The sequence below is a fragment of the Abramis brama genome, assembly GCF_963993115.1.
Source record: "Abramis brama genome assembly, chromosome: 3".
Lineage (NCBI taxonomy): Eukaryota > Metazoa > Chordata > Actinopteri > Cypriniformes > Leuciscidae > Abramis > Abramis brama.
In genome coordinates this window covers 11029665-11047109 of record NC_139965.1, presented here as the reverse complement: position 1 = coordinate 11047109, position 17445 = coordinate 11029665, and the positions used below count along the sequence as shown (strand labels likewise).

Genomic DNA, 17445 nt, shown 5'->3' with positions numbered 1-17445 from the left:
ATTTTACACTCTCACCAAAGTTTCATCATTAACTCGCCTAAAAAAAAAAAGATTTTTTTTTTTTTGAGATATCAACCTAAACTTTGGAACACAACTTGGCTTTGATTTTCTTGCAGTTTTAAAGTAAAACATGTTTTGTAAAAATATATATTGTATATTTTATATAAATAATTATATTTTTTACATTATACATTTTCATACACTTTCTGTTTCACTTTCATGATTTTCACTTCTACAATAATCTTCCAAATGTCTTCTTTAAAACAAGAGCAGTCATCGGTCTATGTTCCAAATCTTCTTGAATTACAACTATTTAAGTTTGGATAGTGATGTTCATGTCTCTGTGATAAAGAGGGGTGACAGTGAAGGGTAATGTGGAGATCAACTCTTTTCTTATGCACTTCTGTATCAGCCACATCTGTTCCAATAAGAGGACTGAAGCAATTATTTGAGTCATTTAAATGCTCATTTATTTGAGTCTTGAGGATCTGAATCTGTTGTTGTTCTCCTGCAGATCTAAAGCCGAAGCCTGAACTCACATCAGATCCTGCAGGAGCTGCACTGACTGGAAACACAGTGACTTTGACCTGTCGCATGGATCCGTCCACTGGAAACTGGGACTCTTACTGGTACAAACACACACTGAACCCTGAGACAGAGAAGACAGAAACAAACTCCTACAGCCTGAAGATTGATTCAGTGTCTGATGGAGGCCAGTACTGGTGTAGAGCTGGAAGAGGGAAACCAGTCTATTGCACACAATACAGTGATGCACTGTGGGTAAATGTTACAGGTGAGAGAGACTGTAGTGTGTGATGCAACAAATACAGATCAGAGACAATATCTACACAACTTCTGAAACTATAAATGCAATAATCTGTGTTTGTACAGTGTTTCCTAAAGCTGTGCTGACGGTACGACCTGATGAACGAGTGTTTAGAGGAGAAACAGTCACTCTCAGATGTGATATAAAGTGGGGAGGAGACACTGAGTGGACATACAGATGGGAAATAGAGGGAACCAACAACTGGGATAGAAACTCTTCCAATCGATGTACAGAACAAGACTGCTGCACCAGTGGAGCTAATAAACAGACACACAGAAAGGCTGTCAGTCTGTGCTCAACACAAGAGTTAAACATCAGCAAAGTTGAATATTTTCACAGTGGTAAATACAGCTGTAGAGGAGAGAGATCAGACTCACAGAAATCAAACATCAGTGATGCTGTTACACTGACTGTCTCAGGTGAGTGTGTGTTTGTTGTGATCAGCTTCTCCATCAGTTTCTCTACGGCTCTGTAACTCGTGATGTTTTGTTCAGCTGAAGCTCAGGCATCAGTGCGAGTGTCTCCACAGCCGTGGCTGACTGAAGGAGAATCAGTGACTCTGACCTGTGAGGTTTCAGGCTCCTCTAAAGGCTGGACGTTCAGCTGGTTCAGAGATCATGATCATCTGTCAGACAGCAGCAGAGGAGCTGGAGGATCTTACACTCTCAGTCCTGCTGCTCTACAGCACACAGGAGTTTATACGTGCAGAGCAGAGAGAGGACGACCAGCCTATTACACACACAACAGCAGCTTACAGACACTGTGGATCACTGGTGAGGGTTTATGCTTGTGCTCATCCGGATCTGTGTTTCACTGCAGTCTCTGTGCTGTCAGTTTTGATGGAGATTTTCCTCTTTTCAGGAGTTTCTGCTTCAGTGTCTCTGGTCATCAAGCCCAGCAGAAGTCAACACTTCTCATCTGACTCTCTCTCTCTGAGCTGTGAGGATCAGAGTAACTCTGCTGGATGGACAGTGAGAAGATACACAGACAAAGACACACAAACTTGTGCAAAACAAACAGGATCTCGATGTGTAATCGACTCTCTCAGCACATCTGACACTGGAGTGTACTGGTGTGAGTCTGAATCTGGAGAGAAACGCCGTCCTCGAAACATCACTGTACATGGTGAGTCCAATCACTCTTACAACTATAAAACATAATAAATAAAAATCTGTATATATTCTGTATATCTACAAATCTAATATTATTGAGAATTCAGTTGTTTGTCAGTTGATTATTCATAAACCAACTGAAAATATCATATATTTTACAGCACATTGAATATCAATATTTAAAATCTATAATTTATGTTTTGGAAAATTGTTTACTGAGGCTGCATTTATTTGATCAAAAATACAGTAAAAATTAATATTCTGTAATATTATAATTTAAAATAACTGTGAAATGTGAATATAATGTAAGCAAATTAGCTCTATATGAAATATTAATAATCAATAATAACTGGTTATAATTGATTATGAATATTTAATTATTATTCATAACGGATTATGATCAATAATTCATATTTTAATTATTTTTAATTATTTTCAGAATTTACTTGTAGCAGAATCAATAGTATGATCATTTTATCAGTTCATCCAATGAACAGAAAGCATAAACAAGTATTAACTCTAGGAAATATAATATCTTCCTGGCCAAGAAGGAATTAATCTCCAGCTAACAATAAATTAAGAAATAATCACGGGACCAGCATCGGTAACTTAGATCGAAGTTTAAGACAATAAATTTGATAAGCACACACACAAGCAATATCTTTTCAAATACGAACAATACTTTATTGATTATATACCAACACACAAAGCTAATTATCTAAAATATCTAACACAAACCCACGCACACGCATACGCACACATTCATACAGGTTACAGAAAGAAAGAAAGAAAGAAATACAAAAAGAAGAATGAGTTTGGGAAGAATGAGTTTAAGGGTAAGAGGAAGGAAATTCCGAGTTTCTATATGCACTCAAGGCATGACCTGAACGAACCATCAATCATTAATTTAACCCTTCTATCGTTTCTTAGACAGGTTATTACATCTTTCAAAACACCAGTTCAGTTTTAGTCTGGAGGTACTTGCATCTTTGCTTTTGCGTTCCTTTTGGGAATTCCTTTGGTCAGCGTCAAAGGGGTTCGCTCGTTGGTTATGGTCCTTGTGCCTGGATAGATGGGGCGGCCACGTGTTGTGCTGGCGAAATGAAAGTCTTTGTTTGAAGCTGGCTTTGCAGAAGAAACGTGGTCGGAATCTTGTCGCAAAACTTAACTTAGAACCGAGACTCACAACGGAAAATAAAGGAAAACTTAGAAAAGGAAAGAAGATTTAGACTAGAGTAGTAAGATGGCTTGAATAAAGCTGTTGAACCCGTTCTTCTGATCTTAATTTGGGTTCCTCGGTCTGCGCGTTTGTTACATGGTTACTGGTCTGCCGGAACTTAGAGAGAACTGGCGAACAGAGAATCAAAGATTTTAAACTCAAAAGTTTGTCCCCCCTCCTGAAGAGATCGGACCAATTAGACACTGGCTTTGTTTGCCAAGTCATAAATCATGTCTTCCCTGAGGGGGTTTCTCTATTTAAAAACCAGATGTAACAGTTTAGGCATGATTTCTAATTATCAGAATATGAAACATTTTACATAGATTTAATTAAAGCCATCTTGCTAGTTGTGTTCGTAAGATAGCATTGATATGAAACAGTACACACTTTCATTCACACATCTAACAGTTATAACCAGGGATGAATTATATGGGATCAAGGCATATTAAATGGACACATATATCGTAGAAATACATAGAATGATGTATGATTGTGATGTTATGATGTGATGATATGATGTTGTCCATTGAAAATTGTTCTTGAATGATTTCTAGTTATTGGTAAGAATCAGTTCTCTGGTGTGAAGAGAAAAGAAACTCTGTTTGTTCGTTCAGAGGTCTTAAGGAGGAGGGGTTCAGGAATGTTGTGGGGCTATTTCTGAACCAATCTGTCTTTTAAAAACCCCCTCATATTGACAAGCTTTTCGTTAGTTTGGTCATTAGAAGGGTCTTTTGCAGACTCTCTGGCGCCAGGATGGTGAGTTTTATGGACTTTGATAGGTGTATGTCTCTTGGTGTGTATAGTGTTTGGGCTTGAGACAGCCCTGAGGTCATGAGTATTTCCTGCTGAAATCTGTTTGCATCATGGGACCTCTTAATTGTGGGATTCTCTCAACCAGTCGGCGTTTTCGGCAACAAATCTCGCATTGTCCATTCATTATTTAGTTGGTGTTGGGGGAGGCTCTTTTAAATAGCCAGAATGATGACGATCATGAGACGTTCTGAACAAATCTTCTCTTTTGTTCGGCAGGAAGTAGAGAGTTTGAATTAATTTTCTGGAAGAAAATTAGTCTGTGGTTGGTTTCTACTCATTGTCGCTACAATATTTTAAAATGTAATTTATTCCTGATCAAAGCTGAATTCTCAGCATCATTACTCCAGTCTTCAGTGTCACATGATCCTTCAGAAATCATTATAATATGATGATTTGATGCTCAATAAACATTTATCATTATTATCAATGTTGAAATCAGTTGTGCTGCTTCATATTTTTGTGAAAGGAGATAAAACAATTATTTGTTGAATATAAAGTTTAAAGAACATAAATTATTTGAAATGTAAATCTTTTGTAACTATAATTGTCTTTTTTTTATCAAGGCATCACATTTGATAATGCATTATTAATAATTGAAGTATGGCTCTGATTAATACAGCCTGTATCGTCACTACATCTGTTGATGTATTTCTTGTGTTTGTAGACGGTGAGGTGATTCTGGAGAGTTCTGTTGATCCTGTGATTGAGGGAGAGACTCTGACTCTACACTGTTTACATCGATCTACAAACTCCCCGATCCTCAGCGCTGATTTCTATAAAGACGGATCACTGATCCAGAATCAGACGACAGGAGAGATGAGCATCACTACTGTCTCAAAGTCACATGAGGGTTTCTACTACTGTAAAACAGAGAGAGGACAGTCACTCCACAGCTGGATCTCAGTCAGAGGTCAGTGATGATCAGTGATGATATTATTGTAATATGATCATACAGTATCACGTCACTCACGGACAGATCTGTGTGTTTGTCATGTTCTTTACTCTCAACAGCTTCATCTTCTCTTCTGGTCATTGGTGTGTCTGTAGGATTGAGTGTTTTCTTGTTGTTGTTCTTCATCTCACTGGTTCTGTTGTGGAGACACAAAAACAAGAAAGGTGTGGAGCAGTTCATCACATGTTATGAATTAATAAACCACATGAACATAAAAAAAATAGAAAATACAGTTTCTGAAGCCTAGACAGCCGCTGCATGTTTATTAATAAATGAGCAGTTAATGCATGTAAACAGAAAATATGTGAGTGACAAAACTCTTAAAGTGACCCCAATGATCATTGTGTCTTTTATAGATCAGCACTGTAATGCTGGGTACACACCAAAATATTTTTTACATCTTATAAGATTTTCAAAATATCAAAATATGATAGACCACAAACATGAGGACAAAAAATCCTAGATTTAAGCGTTTTGCTCCTATAGTGTGTGGTGTGCCATGATGTGACAAAGACAGCACACCACACATGAACAGATTTTCAACCAGAGTCTCGACTGTGAACACAGGAAATCTTGTGAGACTTCAGAATAAGCATGGCGGACGATATGCAGGAAGAAAATGCGATGATAGCGTTTGGAATGATTTTGTTGTTGGAACAACAATACTTGTTGGAATGATCAACAAGCTGATCATCTCTGCTGTCCACATCAATTTCACTTTGTGCTGCGCCATGACTGCATTTGTTATGCTTCTGTCTTCCATCATCTCGCTTTCTGATTGGATATTGTTTCGTTTCACGTGATAATCTCCAGAGCATGTGCGCGTTTGTCCTCGGGGGTCCCCCCACACATCAGGATTTCTGATCGTAAATAATCAACATGTTGAATATTTACGATTCGCGATCGGGGTGGCTCCGACGTTCTTCCGAGCAGGTTCGGAAGACACACCTCACACACACCTCACACACACCTCACACCAAGGGAAAATATGATAAGATAATCTGTAGAACCATCAAGATAATCAGGACATAGCTAGGATTGTCGGAAGGGGGTGGGGGGGGGGATCGGCCCAAAATCAGCCCGATTATCTTTTGGTGTGTACCCAGCATTACATTCAACAGACTGTCAGAGTCTGTTTTCTCATTTTGTATTGTTTAAAGCTGCAGTTCGTAACTTTTGGCGCTCTAGTGGTTAATAAACATAACTGCATGCGTCTTACGGAAGAACGTTGTAGCCAGAGCTACTTTTCACTGTTTATGTCTATGACGAGTCACGCAGGTACTGGGCTACTCCGCAGTGGTATGACCCGAACCAGTATAAAATAGTCCAAACATAAATACTTATTATAGATGTACCGTATTGATTCAGGATAAGAAAAAACACGTTTCGGAAAATGGATTCATGATGTACTCGCCTATCATATAAATTTTGTACATTTTGAACACAAAACAAAACAAAGTTACGGACTGCATCTCCTGTGTGTTGTGTTTAATATTAGATTAAAAGTCAGTTTGAATATCTCCTTCGTTGTGCGCTTCTTCACAGCCACCTAATCTGTGACAGAATGCAAGACCACAACAAAAACTCAATAATAAAGAGGGCTGAGGATCATCTCTTCACCATCCATCAAAACGGACGTTCTCTCGAGCAGTGTGTGGAGGAGTTTTGGGAATTTGGTGAGTTGGAGCAATAATACGCTCAATGCCTGCTTTCGGATGGGACTGGATGAGGAGGTTATTAAGTTCCTGTTTCCTGGTCATTGTCATTTACCCTTAGTCGAATCCATTAATTTCGTCCTCTGGCTAAATGGTTTTGATTTTGTGGTGGTCAAAAAGTCGAAAAGGACAATACAAAACCTCATCCAGTTCCATCTCAAATCCAGCTCACCACGAACTTGCGACCAAACCCTCCACATCCCTGAACATCGGGACCATCTCATCCATTGCTCCAGAATCCGCTCCAGTGTCCGCTCAAATCTCAGCACTCAGTTCCAGAATCATTTTGACCCCAGCCCAAAGGAGGAGGCTGAGGAAGAAGAGACGGTCCTCTGCATTCCCAGCCCCTGAGCAGAGTCCGTTCCAGTGAGTGAAATTCCTGAGTCCGTTCTGTTGTGGCAAAAATTATATTAAATCATCATCACTGCGTAAGAGACACTCTGAGTCTAACAGTCTTTTAAAATGTATTTATTCTTGCAAGAATAGGCCCAGTCAATCACACAGAAGTTACGCTGTGGAGTGAATGAGACACAGACACAAGGAGCCGGGCAGCCTTTATACTGTTTTATCATACCCACTTCAAAGGTCTTCTTCCCTAGAGCTCCGTTCCACATTCCACAGATAAAAGGCCCATGGCCACTAGACTTGATCTATGGCTAGTAGACCCCAGAAAAGTTCCCCGTTCCCACCCAGACTATAGATGATAAAAACATATGACATTCCTTTGCAATGTCTACTGAAAATCAATGAAAATCTAAATTTTCCATTATAGTTCCATTGTGAGAAATTCCCGAATCTGTTCCAGTGAGTGAAATTCCTGAGTCTGTTCCAGTGAGAGAAATTCCAGAGTCCATTCCATTGTGAGAAATTCCAGAATCTGTTCCAGTGAGTGAAATTCCTGAGTCTGTTCCAGTGAGAGAAATTCCAGAGTCCATTCCATTGTGAGAAATTCCAGAATCTGTACCAGTGAGTTAAATTCCTAAATCCGTTCCAGTGAGAGAAATTCATTCCCCAGTCCGTTCCAGTGAGTGAAATTCCCCAGTCCATTCCATTGAGTAAAATTCCAGAGTTCGCCCTTTGAGTGTTTGGGCCACACACGCATCCGCTCCAGCCCCTGAGCCCAGTCCATTGTCTGCTCCAGTCCCTAAGCACAGTGCAGATTTTATTTCTGATATGTCAAATTGGAATTTCAACTAGTAAGTAATAAATTATTGATATCAACAAATTCAATTTGAATGGCAGCCTATGGTGACATTTAACTAGTGAACATACAATTACAGATTTCAAGGATACTATTTTTTACTAGTTGAAATTCAATTCTTGATATCAAGAATTTGTATTTCTGCTAGTGATAACATCATTGTTGATATCAATAATTAACATTTTTACTAGTGAAAATGCAATTCCTGATAGAAAAAAAATGCCATTGTTACAAGTAGAAATCTAATTCCTGATATCTAGAATTCATATCCTGGGAATAAATAAGAGTCAAAACGTCTTGCCATAAAGCACATACTCAGAGAAACTTTCATGGAGTTATGCTTCTTGTGTTGGTGTGTTATTTGTTATTTGATCGATTTGACAATCGATTGTTGATCGATTTGACAATGTATGTACATATACCATAGACTGTAAAAAAAAAGATGGATGACGCCCCTTAGCTCTCTTCCTTTGGTGAGAAGTGATGCCACCAGTGTCCCGATATGGCGCTGACATCTTGGGACCTGAGTCTGCGCAGTAGTGAGCAGGAAGTAAAGCCGCGAAATCAAGGCCCCGCCTCACTCTCGCAGAATCATTCGCAAGCACACGCTCCTGCACTTTTTTAAAATTAATTTTAAGTTTAGATATTAAATTTAAAGCTCCAATCTCCTCAGTCCTCCGAAGATCCTGAAAAAAAGTCTGTTGGTGCTTCAGTAACTACTTTGCTTAGAGAACCTGTCAATCACAGCTGTCAATCATGACGTGAAGTGTAATTTAATTGTTTAGTTGGTCTCACGTCCCGTTAAATAACATGGGGAGTCGGGTTTATGACCTATAGGCTACTAGGCCAGTCACCGGGGGGCGATCGAGACGCTTTGGCTTCACTTTTCAGGGCTTGTGCGGCACGCTTGACATATACAAGTTCATGTTCAGTTATACCTCATAAGAGTTGTATATCAAATATTACTATCTGATGTTAAAATATGTAATTTTTTTTAATTCTTTTTATGTTGTGCTGCACACATTTGCTTATGGACTACTCATTCTACTTGCACAACTCAGGAGTTTCCAGTAACAGTGTTCAAGAGACCGCAGATTATTAGGCTACTACGTTTTATGGCTGTCAGGTGATTAAAACAGTGAATCATGTTCTCTGAGTTAACATGAATTAACTTGAACCTGCTAATTTTTTTCCTATACATATTTTCTTTCCAATTGTGCATTGTGAAAATATTTCCCCACTAACCTGCAGCAGTCCAGTGCTCGTCTTCTCATTAACTGTGTTTTTCTCTTACTGATCATATTACATAGGCCTACCTGTTGATTTTACAATGAATTTGACTGATAAAAAAATATTGCTTGTGTGCGCTGGTGCTCTTATTCCAGTCTTTTAAAATAGTTCAATGAATGAATGCATGGTAGGCCTACACATAGATATTATATAGAGACGTCTATGGGCCTACATGCCTTAAATACATCTAACTGTTAAATAATTCATCTTAAAAAGCATTGCACACAGAATAACAGTCAGCAACTTTGAATATTAATCAAGAATTGTGGGCATCGAAATATGTAAATTAGCTACATATGGTTAAATGATTGACAATGAAAAAATTTCACAGGATCAAATATTTAATTCAATAAATAAAGGGTCATATTCATCAGGTCTCACACTTCAGCATCGGGGGCGCAATTTAGAGGAGCACAGACACCCTGTGGTGAAATAATCACGCATGTTTACCAGCTGCTGCTTTCTCAGATCGGATTATGTTCGATTAAAACTTCATGTTGCATTGAGTTTGGACAATTCTTTACACTGTAATCAGATTATCTATTCTATTTCTGAAAACGTCCAAATTTTTAAATCTTTGTACTATTTCTACTAGTTTTACTATTTCAAAACAGAATTGCGTCATGAAGCTCAGCAAGTAGTCCATTGCATCTCTGTGTTTAGCTGAAGCAAATACATGTAATATATGGTTCAATGTCTACCCGTGATCATATAATTAACATTTCTATGTAACATGAGTATGTAGGATCTATATTCTCCCTGTACAATTGCTTTTTTTTTTTTTCAGATCTGTTTTATATTATATATATTTTTTATTTTTTTTTATTTTTTTCAGAACCACTAAATGTGTCTGCAATACCATCCATTAAAGAGATATTCGTATCTGACTGGACGTCTTGTGACTGCTCACTTTCCAACAGAGCCTAACATAGTCTTAATTACAGACATACAAACATTTTCTTTGTGTTTTCTTCACATACATTTTCTTTGTGTCACAAGCTGGGCTCGAACTCGGGTCTCAGGTGTGGATAGTGAATGTTCTACCACTTAGCCACAGAGGAGGTAATATTATTCACTCAAGGCAAAACTCCAGGCAAAGTAGATTTATAAAAAAAAAGATACTTTGCAAGTCCAAAAAATCCAACAAAAGTTCTTCTCACAAAGAGGTATTAAAAACAGATAATCCAAAATAAAAGATAACAGGAGAGAAATAAAATAACTCCACGAGGGGAGAAAAACACCATTAAATAAATCAGGATAGCTTAGATGACTTGAAAGGACTCAAGAGTCACAGCAAGGAGACACATAGCCAGGACTCAAAAACCGAGTGAGGAACAAGGGGAAAAACACATCTTAAATACTCTAGGGGAAACAAGGCACAAGTGACCTGGATAACGCTAACAAGGAAGAACTAAAGCAGAGGGGAACACAGGTGACCTCTAGAGGCCCGGAGACAAACAACCAGGGGGGTAATCGAGTGCTCGATTTCCGTACCACCCCCGGGAGCCGCCATTGGCTAACAAGCCTTCACCTGCTGTTAGCATCCCATTGACTCCCATTCATTTTGGCGTCACTTTGACAGCGAATAACTTTACATCTGAGGCGTTTAAAGACTCCATTTGTCCATTGTTTATTTCTAAAGAAACAAGACAATGTATAAAAGGCTCCATTACCTTGTATCTTACGTTATGGCCCCGTAGAAGCAGTTTTTGTAAAAGTAGGCTAACAATTGCGTCATAACCACGCGACTCTCTGGAAATTACCATAGAGACAGGAAGAGAAGGTCGCAGTCAAGCGGGGGGACGTGGAGGCATAAAGTCCGATAAAGTCAAGGGAGAAGCCCATAGAGAATCATAAAGTTTCTCCTGCTCCTAGCTCATGGACACCTCCTACTCACACTCTCCGTCTCTGTGAGATTCGGAAGGGAATGGTTCAGATTTCGCTTGGCACAGCTACTAGAAAACTTACAACTGTCAAGCAGGCTGCTAACATCCACGTCGTCAAGCTCAGTTTGAGTCTGCGCAGCACGCTCAGCCATCAGGAAGCGTGGGCTTCTAATTTGCTTCACTTCTCTCCTTGAAACCTATGGGGTCGCTGTGTCCAGTTTATATACTGTCTATGCAAACAACAGGAGGCAGGATGCTGACGCTTTGCATGAGTTTTTCATATAACCTAAGGTCACAAGGGTTGAAAAATGTTAGAAATGTTTTTTTCTTGGATTGTTGTCATTCTTATGAACTAAAGTAATGACCATGTTTTAAACAGTTCAGTTCAGGGTGATTTTCAGTGTATTTACTGTGACTAAACTGTATAAAAACAAATAGCAACCAAAATTCATTGAAATCTTAAATGTATTTTGACTTTGCAGTGCATTATAAACTCACAATGAACAGGGTGTCATTATTTAAACAATATTCCATTCTTGAGGACATTTAGCGTCTTTAACATCCAATCAGCAAACTGGATGTGAGCCGTTAAATCATCATAGATAGGCCAAATGTAGCAGATACTGTAGCTGGTATATTTGCCCTTGATATGGCCATGGCTTTAGATTTGAAGGGAATTTTATTTTGGGACATTATTTGTATTGTGATATGGCCCAGATGACCGTACACAATTGGGGATCATATGTGGCTTTGCTTTGCTGGTCTGTCAGTCCACATGTGGGCCACATAAGGGCTGACAACCCTTTACAGAACTCGACAAATCAAGAATTATAGGTTAAATTATGGCCTACATTCATTTATATTATTTGTCTCGCTGTGGAGTTATGGCACTGTTTTGGTTGAGTTCTGCTAAAAAGGAAGTGTAGACCAGTTGAAGAGTGGATCAGATTAGATTAGTGTTAGCCGGCCAAACACCATCTAATCTGGTCCACTCTTCAACTGTTTACTTGGGCCAGATCTATGCCAAAGGAAATTTGATGAGACGAGGAAAACATGAGTTTTGTGCTTTTAAGTTCTTTTATTATGGGAGAGGAAAGTAAGATAGAGGAGAAAACGGTTCCCTTTCGAGTCTGCCTCTTGACACTGCGTCATCGAAAAGGGTCTCTATGGGGGTTATCCCCTCCTTCCTCAAATCTACTGAAGCCTTATGAAATCTTACGGGCGTGAATCCGCCCGCCAATGGCGTTCAAGAGCGCAAAATAGAGGTGAACGCATTGTTTCAGAATCTCTCAGGGAACCGAGGTTACGTTAGGGAACCGGAGACGTTTCTTAAAGCCCGTGCACACCGGGATGATTATCGCACGTGCAATATAAAAAAAAAATAATAATAATAAAAAAAAGAGTAATAATAAAAATAAACACCTTGGGTTGTTTTTTTTTGTTTTTTTTTGTTTTGATGCGCCGCATTGAAAAACTGGCCGACCAATGAGATTGGCGCTTTTGTTCACGTGCCTGGAGCCAGCGCCACCTTGTGTACCGGGGTATTTCTGTTTTTCAATAAGCACCATCTACTTTCAGGGAGTGAATTTGCACATTCACTCGGTGCATTGCCAGTGAAAATCGCTTTGTATGAACACAAAGACGCGAGGCTTTATGCTCGCTTAGTGTCCAGAAAAAAGATTCCGGTGTCTATGAGGTGTATTTTTATGAGGTGTATTTTGTGCCACTGCTTAGCTAACAATGAAGCCAATCATGTCGATCGTCGCTTACCTTGCCTTGAACAGACGCTGTGATCAATGATGTGACATGTGAGAAGATAAGAAGTGCAACACTCTTGTCACCCCCCTTCATGTGTGAGAAAGCTACGGAAGAAGCCATGGGAGAAGCTGCGTGACGTCTGCGCAGTGTTGCCTGCTGTAACTTTTGCCAGTTTGATGTGTGAAATATTTTTTTATGTCTTAAGTGCTGTTAATTATCTACTGTACTTTTGTTTTGTTTTTAAAAAAAAAAAACAGTATGTTTTCAAATATTTTGACATTGACTGACATATGATGACAGATGAGAAGATCTTGGTGCTGTGCAATATCCTTGCAGCACTAACATTAGGCTATTATTTCACAACATTTATCATATACACCTGCTGGCTACGGCCATGTATGAAACATTCCGAAAGATGTCTGCTCCTAAAATTTCAGTTTTAATGGGAGATGGAGAACAATTATGTGGAATATTTCATGCTTTTCCAAATTAACCGTCAAAGCTTGCCCGGTTCGTTAATAATAGGTTAAAAAAAGCCTTTTAACATTTATGCCTATAGATACACTGCACATAACTTTCTAAATCTGCCATTGCAATAATCAAATTTTGACTACTTGGAGGATACAACTGAAGTTTAAGGTAAGAATAACAAATGTGTTACATGTAAACTTCAAAATTTGAAGTGGACGGGGGAAGTTTATATGGACAGACTCTCGTTCCCTCGATTTTGACCGAGGGGACGATATGTGCACTTCAGGCACTTAAGAATTGATAAGTTAGGAAATTCCAGACAGTCTGTTTCTGGGTTGACCAGACCCTGAGAGGACAAAAGGACCTCTCTGGAGATTACCATTTGAACTGGCCCTCGTGCACCATTGAGACGAAAGTCTCACCTCCGAGTCATCCTAATTTACATCTCCTTCCCTCTCCCCTCACCCCCTCTCTCTCAGGCTCAGATGATCACCTGGTTTCTCCCAAGAAAATGTATAGTTTAATGTGAATGATTATCACAGAGTATTTTCATGTTTGGTATCATTTAAAGCCCATGTTGCAGGTTAACCACCACTGTCGATTAATGGGTACATAAATCACTCACGATATGTATATAATTTTTAAATTGTCCCAAAAATGGCCTTAAAGACCAGTTTTTTACGTTTTTGGTATTAACGTTTTTTTTTTACGCAATTCGGTGATGACGTCACGTTGGGGAGAAGTGGAGTAAAGGTAGCCTCAGCCTAGTATTATGGTGCGTTCAAGTCATCTCGTATAGATCTTATTTACGCAGTTGAACGCCACCACAATGTCGTAAATACTTAATAATTAAATGCATGGTCCGAGGAGAATGAGTGGAGAGTTGGTGAAGTGTCCTGGTGAGTTGCTATCATTTAGCAACGCAGCAATGAGCACTGGAGCTAGTCTATGAGCAGCAGTGCACAATAACGACACATTTTTTTTTTTACTGTCATTGAATAGCACAGAGTGAAAAATCAACGTTTTCTTTATATCTAGTGGCAGTGATCATGACGTTAGTTCAGATAAGTACCGGTAACCTTTGTCATAGTGTTGTAGTACTGGTAAACTTTGTCTTTGTCATCGAAATAGAAGGCATCATGCTAACGTTAGCTATATGGGCGTTTCTAAGCGTTTATCTCTTCCTCCGGTGAAAATGTTGTTGCAAACGTAGCCTCCGCGTGTCTGCCGCTGTGTTTGACAGGTGCTTGTGTGAGCGCCGGCGGTGCCGTCCCATGGAAACTGCGTTGGAAAGCTTGTGCTGTGGGGAAGTGAGTGCGTTTTGGTCGCTGGTCGAGGAGCTCACCCCGCGACCAGATGTGACGTGCCTCACTCAGCATCCAGAGTTTTTACACTCAGCACAAACACAGTAGTTCACCATTGTCAATCTACCTACTATATATTTCTATATATTTATCTATCTAGCTGCTAGCTATCTATGCTAACGTTATGCTATCTGGCTGTCTGCCTATCTCTCTCTAGCCTATCTATATGTATCTATCTATTTATCTGTCTGTCTATCTATATATCTAGTCTATATATCTATCTATGTATTTATTTATCTATAATCTGCGCTATCTGAATACTCTCGTCTGCTACTCGTTTCTCTAGTCACTCTCAATGCTCTCAAGGCGGGCTTTGGTAAATTCTCTCCCCAACGTGACGTAATGCAATGCATTGTGGGGGAAAGGAGAATCGCTGCAAACCGCTGTAAGATAGTACCTACTTTTTCGTATTATATTCCGCTTTGTGATACCCAACAACATAAAATACAATGGATAACAGTTAAAATGTTTATTACCAACAAGTAAATTGCAAAAATTCGTTGAAAAATTAACCCTGCAACACGGCCTTTAAAATGTCACAGTGCGACTGGTACAAATGTCTCATTTCAGAGTAAGTAAAACACAAGGTAATAAGGTTTTTGAAGGTTTATGGATAACTAACATACAAGGAGGGGTTGGTCTCTCAAGCAAATGGTCACACACCCCCAAGAGGTGCTACAGTGTACCTCTGAATGCAAATTTCTATTGTTAGCACATGGTTCCAGGTGAAAGGTTTGTCTATTTAAGGAAGTGCAGCAGGGAGATCGGGGCCTTTTCTGTATTTGAGATTGGTCCATGAGGTTGAGAGTGAGAGCTCTCAGCCTCATGTATTGCTTAATGTTGGGTATGCATCTCTTTTCTTTATTCCAGAGAATTTGATGTTTTGTATCGATTATCTTTGAATTGATTATGAAATTGGCATGATACATTTACCTGACATAATAAATTGTTACATGTGATTATTCTAACTGATTTTGACGTTGTTAATTTAATGGTTAAAAGGAATAGTCAAACATTCGCTCATGATTAATGATCCACAGATATCATTTAAACCCTTTCATTTATGGAGTCAGATGAATTAACGAGTGAATACATATGATTAATGTATTACAAATTTAACCAACCAATACTTTGCATGAGTGAGGACAGAACACGTGATAACCTTCCCCGTGTATTGGCGGACCGGCAGATTGGACCAATATAGCGGGCCTTACATGTCCCACAATGCAGTACGATTGTGAGGTCACCACAGATCTCGTCTAATCACCACCACAACAAACAATGATATATTAATTATCTTTTCTTTTTTTTTTTTTACAACCCAGACACACCTATAAACATTTGGATGCTGCATTAAACAAATTCTTAAAGGGAAAAATAAATAAATAATAAATCAGCTCCACAGCTGATTCCAAGTGGTCAAGGGCTTAGGACGTTCCAATTCAGCCCTCCGCAGTTTCCGCCAGTAGTGGTCATATCAATGACGTACATCCGAGTGAACGAGTAAAAATTGCCGCTTCGTGACCTCATCTGATGATGCATAAGAATGGAAATGATTATCGAGGAGGCATTATTTAAATTATTTAACACTATACTTCCCTATAACATAAAATGTATTTTTTTTAAACCGAACACCCAAAATATATTTTCAATTACAATTACTATAACTATGATCACATACTTTTAAAAGCCGTTTATTTATTTATTTGATCAATATGTGAATCCGTTGACCAGGCTACACATTGTTGTGAGTTGTGGTCTCAGTGGCACATTTGAAGGAGCCTTGGAACTGGGACAGCCTTCATCGAACTGGGACAGCCTTCATCGAGCTGCTGTGATGCGATCGGCCTTCGACGGATGCAGCCTTTGAATTGGGACACAGCCCACATCTCGAGGTCTCTTCAGTTTTATGGCGGGTAGCACCAACATTAAGGTGTATTATCGCCACCTACTTTGTTGGAATGTGGACGCATTTCATAATTATTAATTTTTTTAAATCTAAATTCTCTTAATCAGCTCTGTTCTCTTCAAATAACAAAACATACTCTCTAGTCCACAAGTTATTATATTCTTAAATATTTTGTTCTTCCACTCCCACCAAAGTTCCCTCTGTTTCTCGTTCATTATAATACTTTTGAGAGACAAATAACCAGTTTTATTAAGCTTGGTATGCCCAACCCTTAATCTTGTTAAAATATTTTCCTCGTTGGTGCTTCTTTTAGCTATCCTCACTACTCCTACTTCTCATTGTATTTCATAAAGTTGACAGAGCCTACGGTGTTTCCTGTATCCAATTTTTGTTGCCACTCTTTAGTGGTTTAAGTTTTAGTTATTCCTTTTGGTTCATATTATTCGCTAAATGATATATTCATGATCTCATTTTCCAAAGCCTGTCTCGAGGTCTCCTTTCGAGTGCCTGCCTAAAAACCCTCTAGATCCCAGACTGGCCATGCCCTCGACTGGTAACCACCTCACCGGCTAAATATATCTACAGATGTTTAATAATTGTAAAAAATAATGATAAAAGCATTGACAGCCTTATGGATAATATAAACGACCCTAATGTTCGCAAAGTGAGTTCTGCAGACGTTTCTCTCAGGTGGTGTGGTTTGTAGACGTACCTTGTAGCGGAAGTCAAAGCATTAGTTGTTTCTAAAAGTAGCCTTCATTTTTGGAGGCCATTGGTGGTTGAAAATGAAAATTCAGAGTCACAGCAAATCACCTCATTTACAGAGGCTTCTTTCAGCTCATCATTGAAGATGTATTGTTAACTTTAGCAGCTGATTGTAGAGAGAATATGACAGAGAGTGTCTTTAGTTTAAGAGGCCTATAGAGGTG

General features: G+C 39.0%; 2 protein-coding genes across 2 annotated transcripts in view; both read left to right on the top strand.

Moving 5' to 3' along the window:
- LOC311080143 (obscurin-like) overlaps positions 1-17445 on the top strand; it is a 395902-nt gene that overhangs the window by 35329 nt on the left and 343128 nt on the right. The gene's annotated exons all lie outside the window — the stretch shown is intronic.
- On the top strand, positions 1261-10015 carry LOC311080160 (Fc receptor-like protein 5). The gene is made up of 5 exons (XM_084109948.1): positions 1261-1599; positions 1688-1951; positions 4635-4880; positions 4973-5086; positions 6468-10015. The coding sequence occupies exons 1-5, from the start codon at positions 1308-1310 to the stop codon at positions 6473-6475; spliced, it is 924 nt and encodes a 307-aa protein (XP_083966074.1). The 5' UTR covers positions 1261-1307; the 3' UTR covers positions 6476-10015.

What these genes read in the sequence shown, in the direction of transcription:
- LOC311080160 (XM_084109948.1), top strand. Translation starts at nt 1,308, where the DNA reads ATGTTTTGTTCAGCTGAAGCTCAGGCATCAGTGCGAGTGTCTCCACAG. An exon ending in TCGAAACATCACTGTACATG is followed by an intron (nt 1,952 to 4,634) that starts GTGAGTCCAATC and finishes TTGTGTTTGTAG; the next exon opens with ACGGTGAGGTGATTCTGGAG. An exon ending in CAGCTGGATCTCAGTCAGAG is followed by an intron (nt 4,881 to 4,972) that starts GTCAGTGATGAT and finishes CATGTTCTTTAC; the next exon opens with TCTCAACAGCTTCATCTTCT.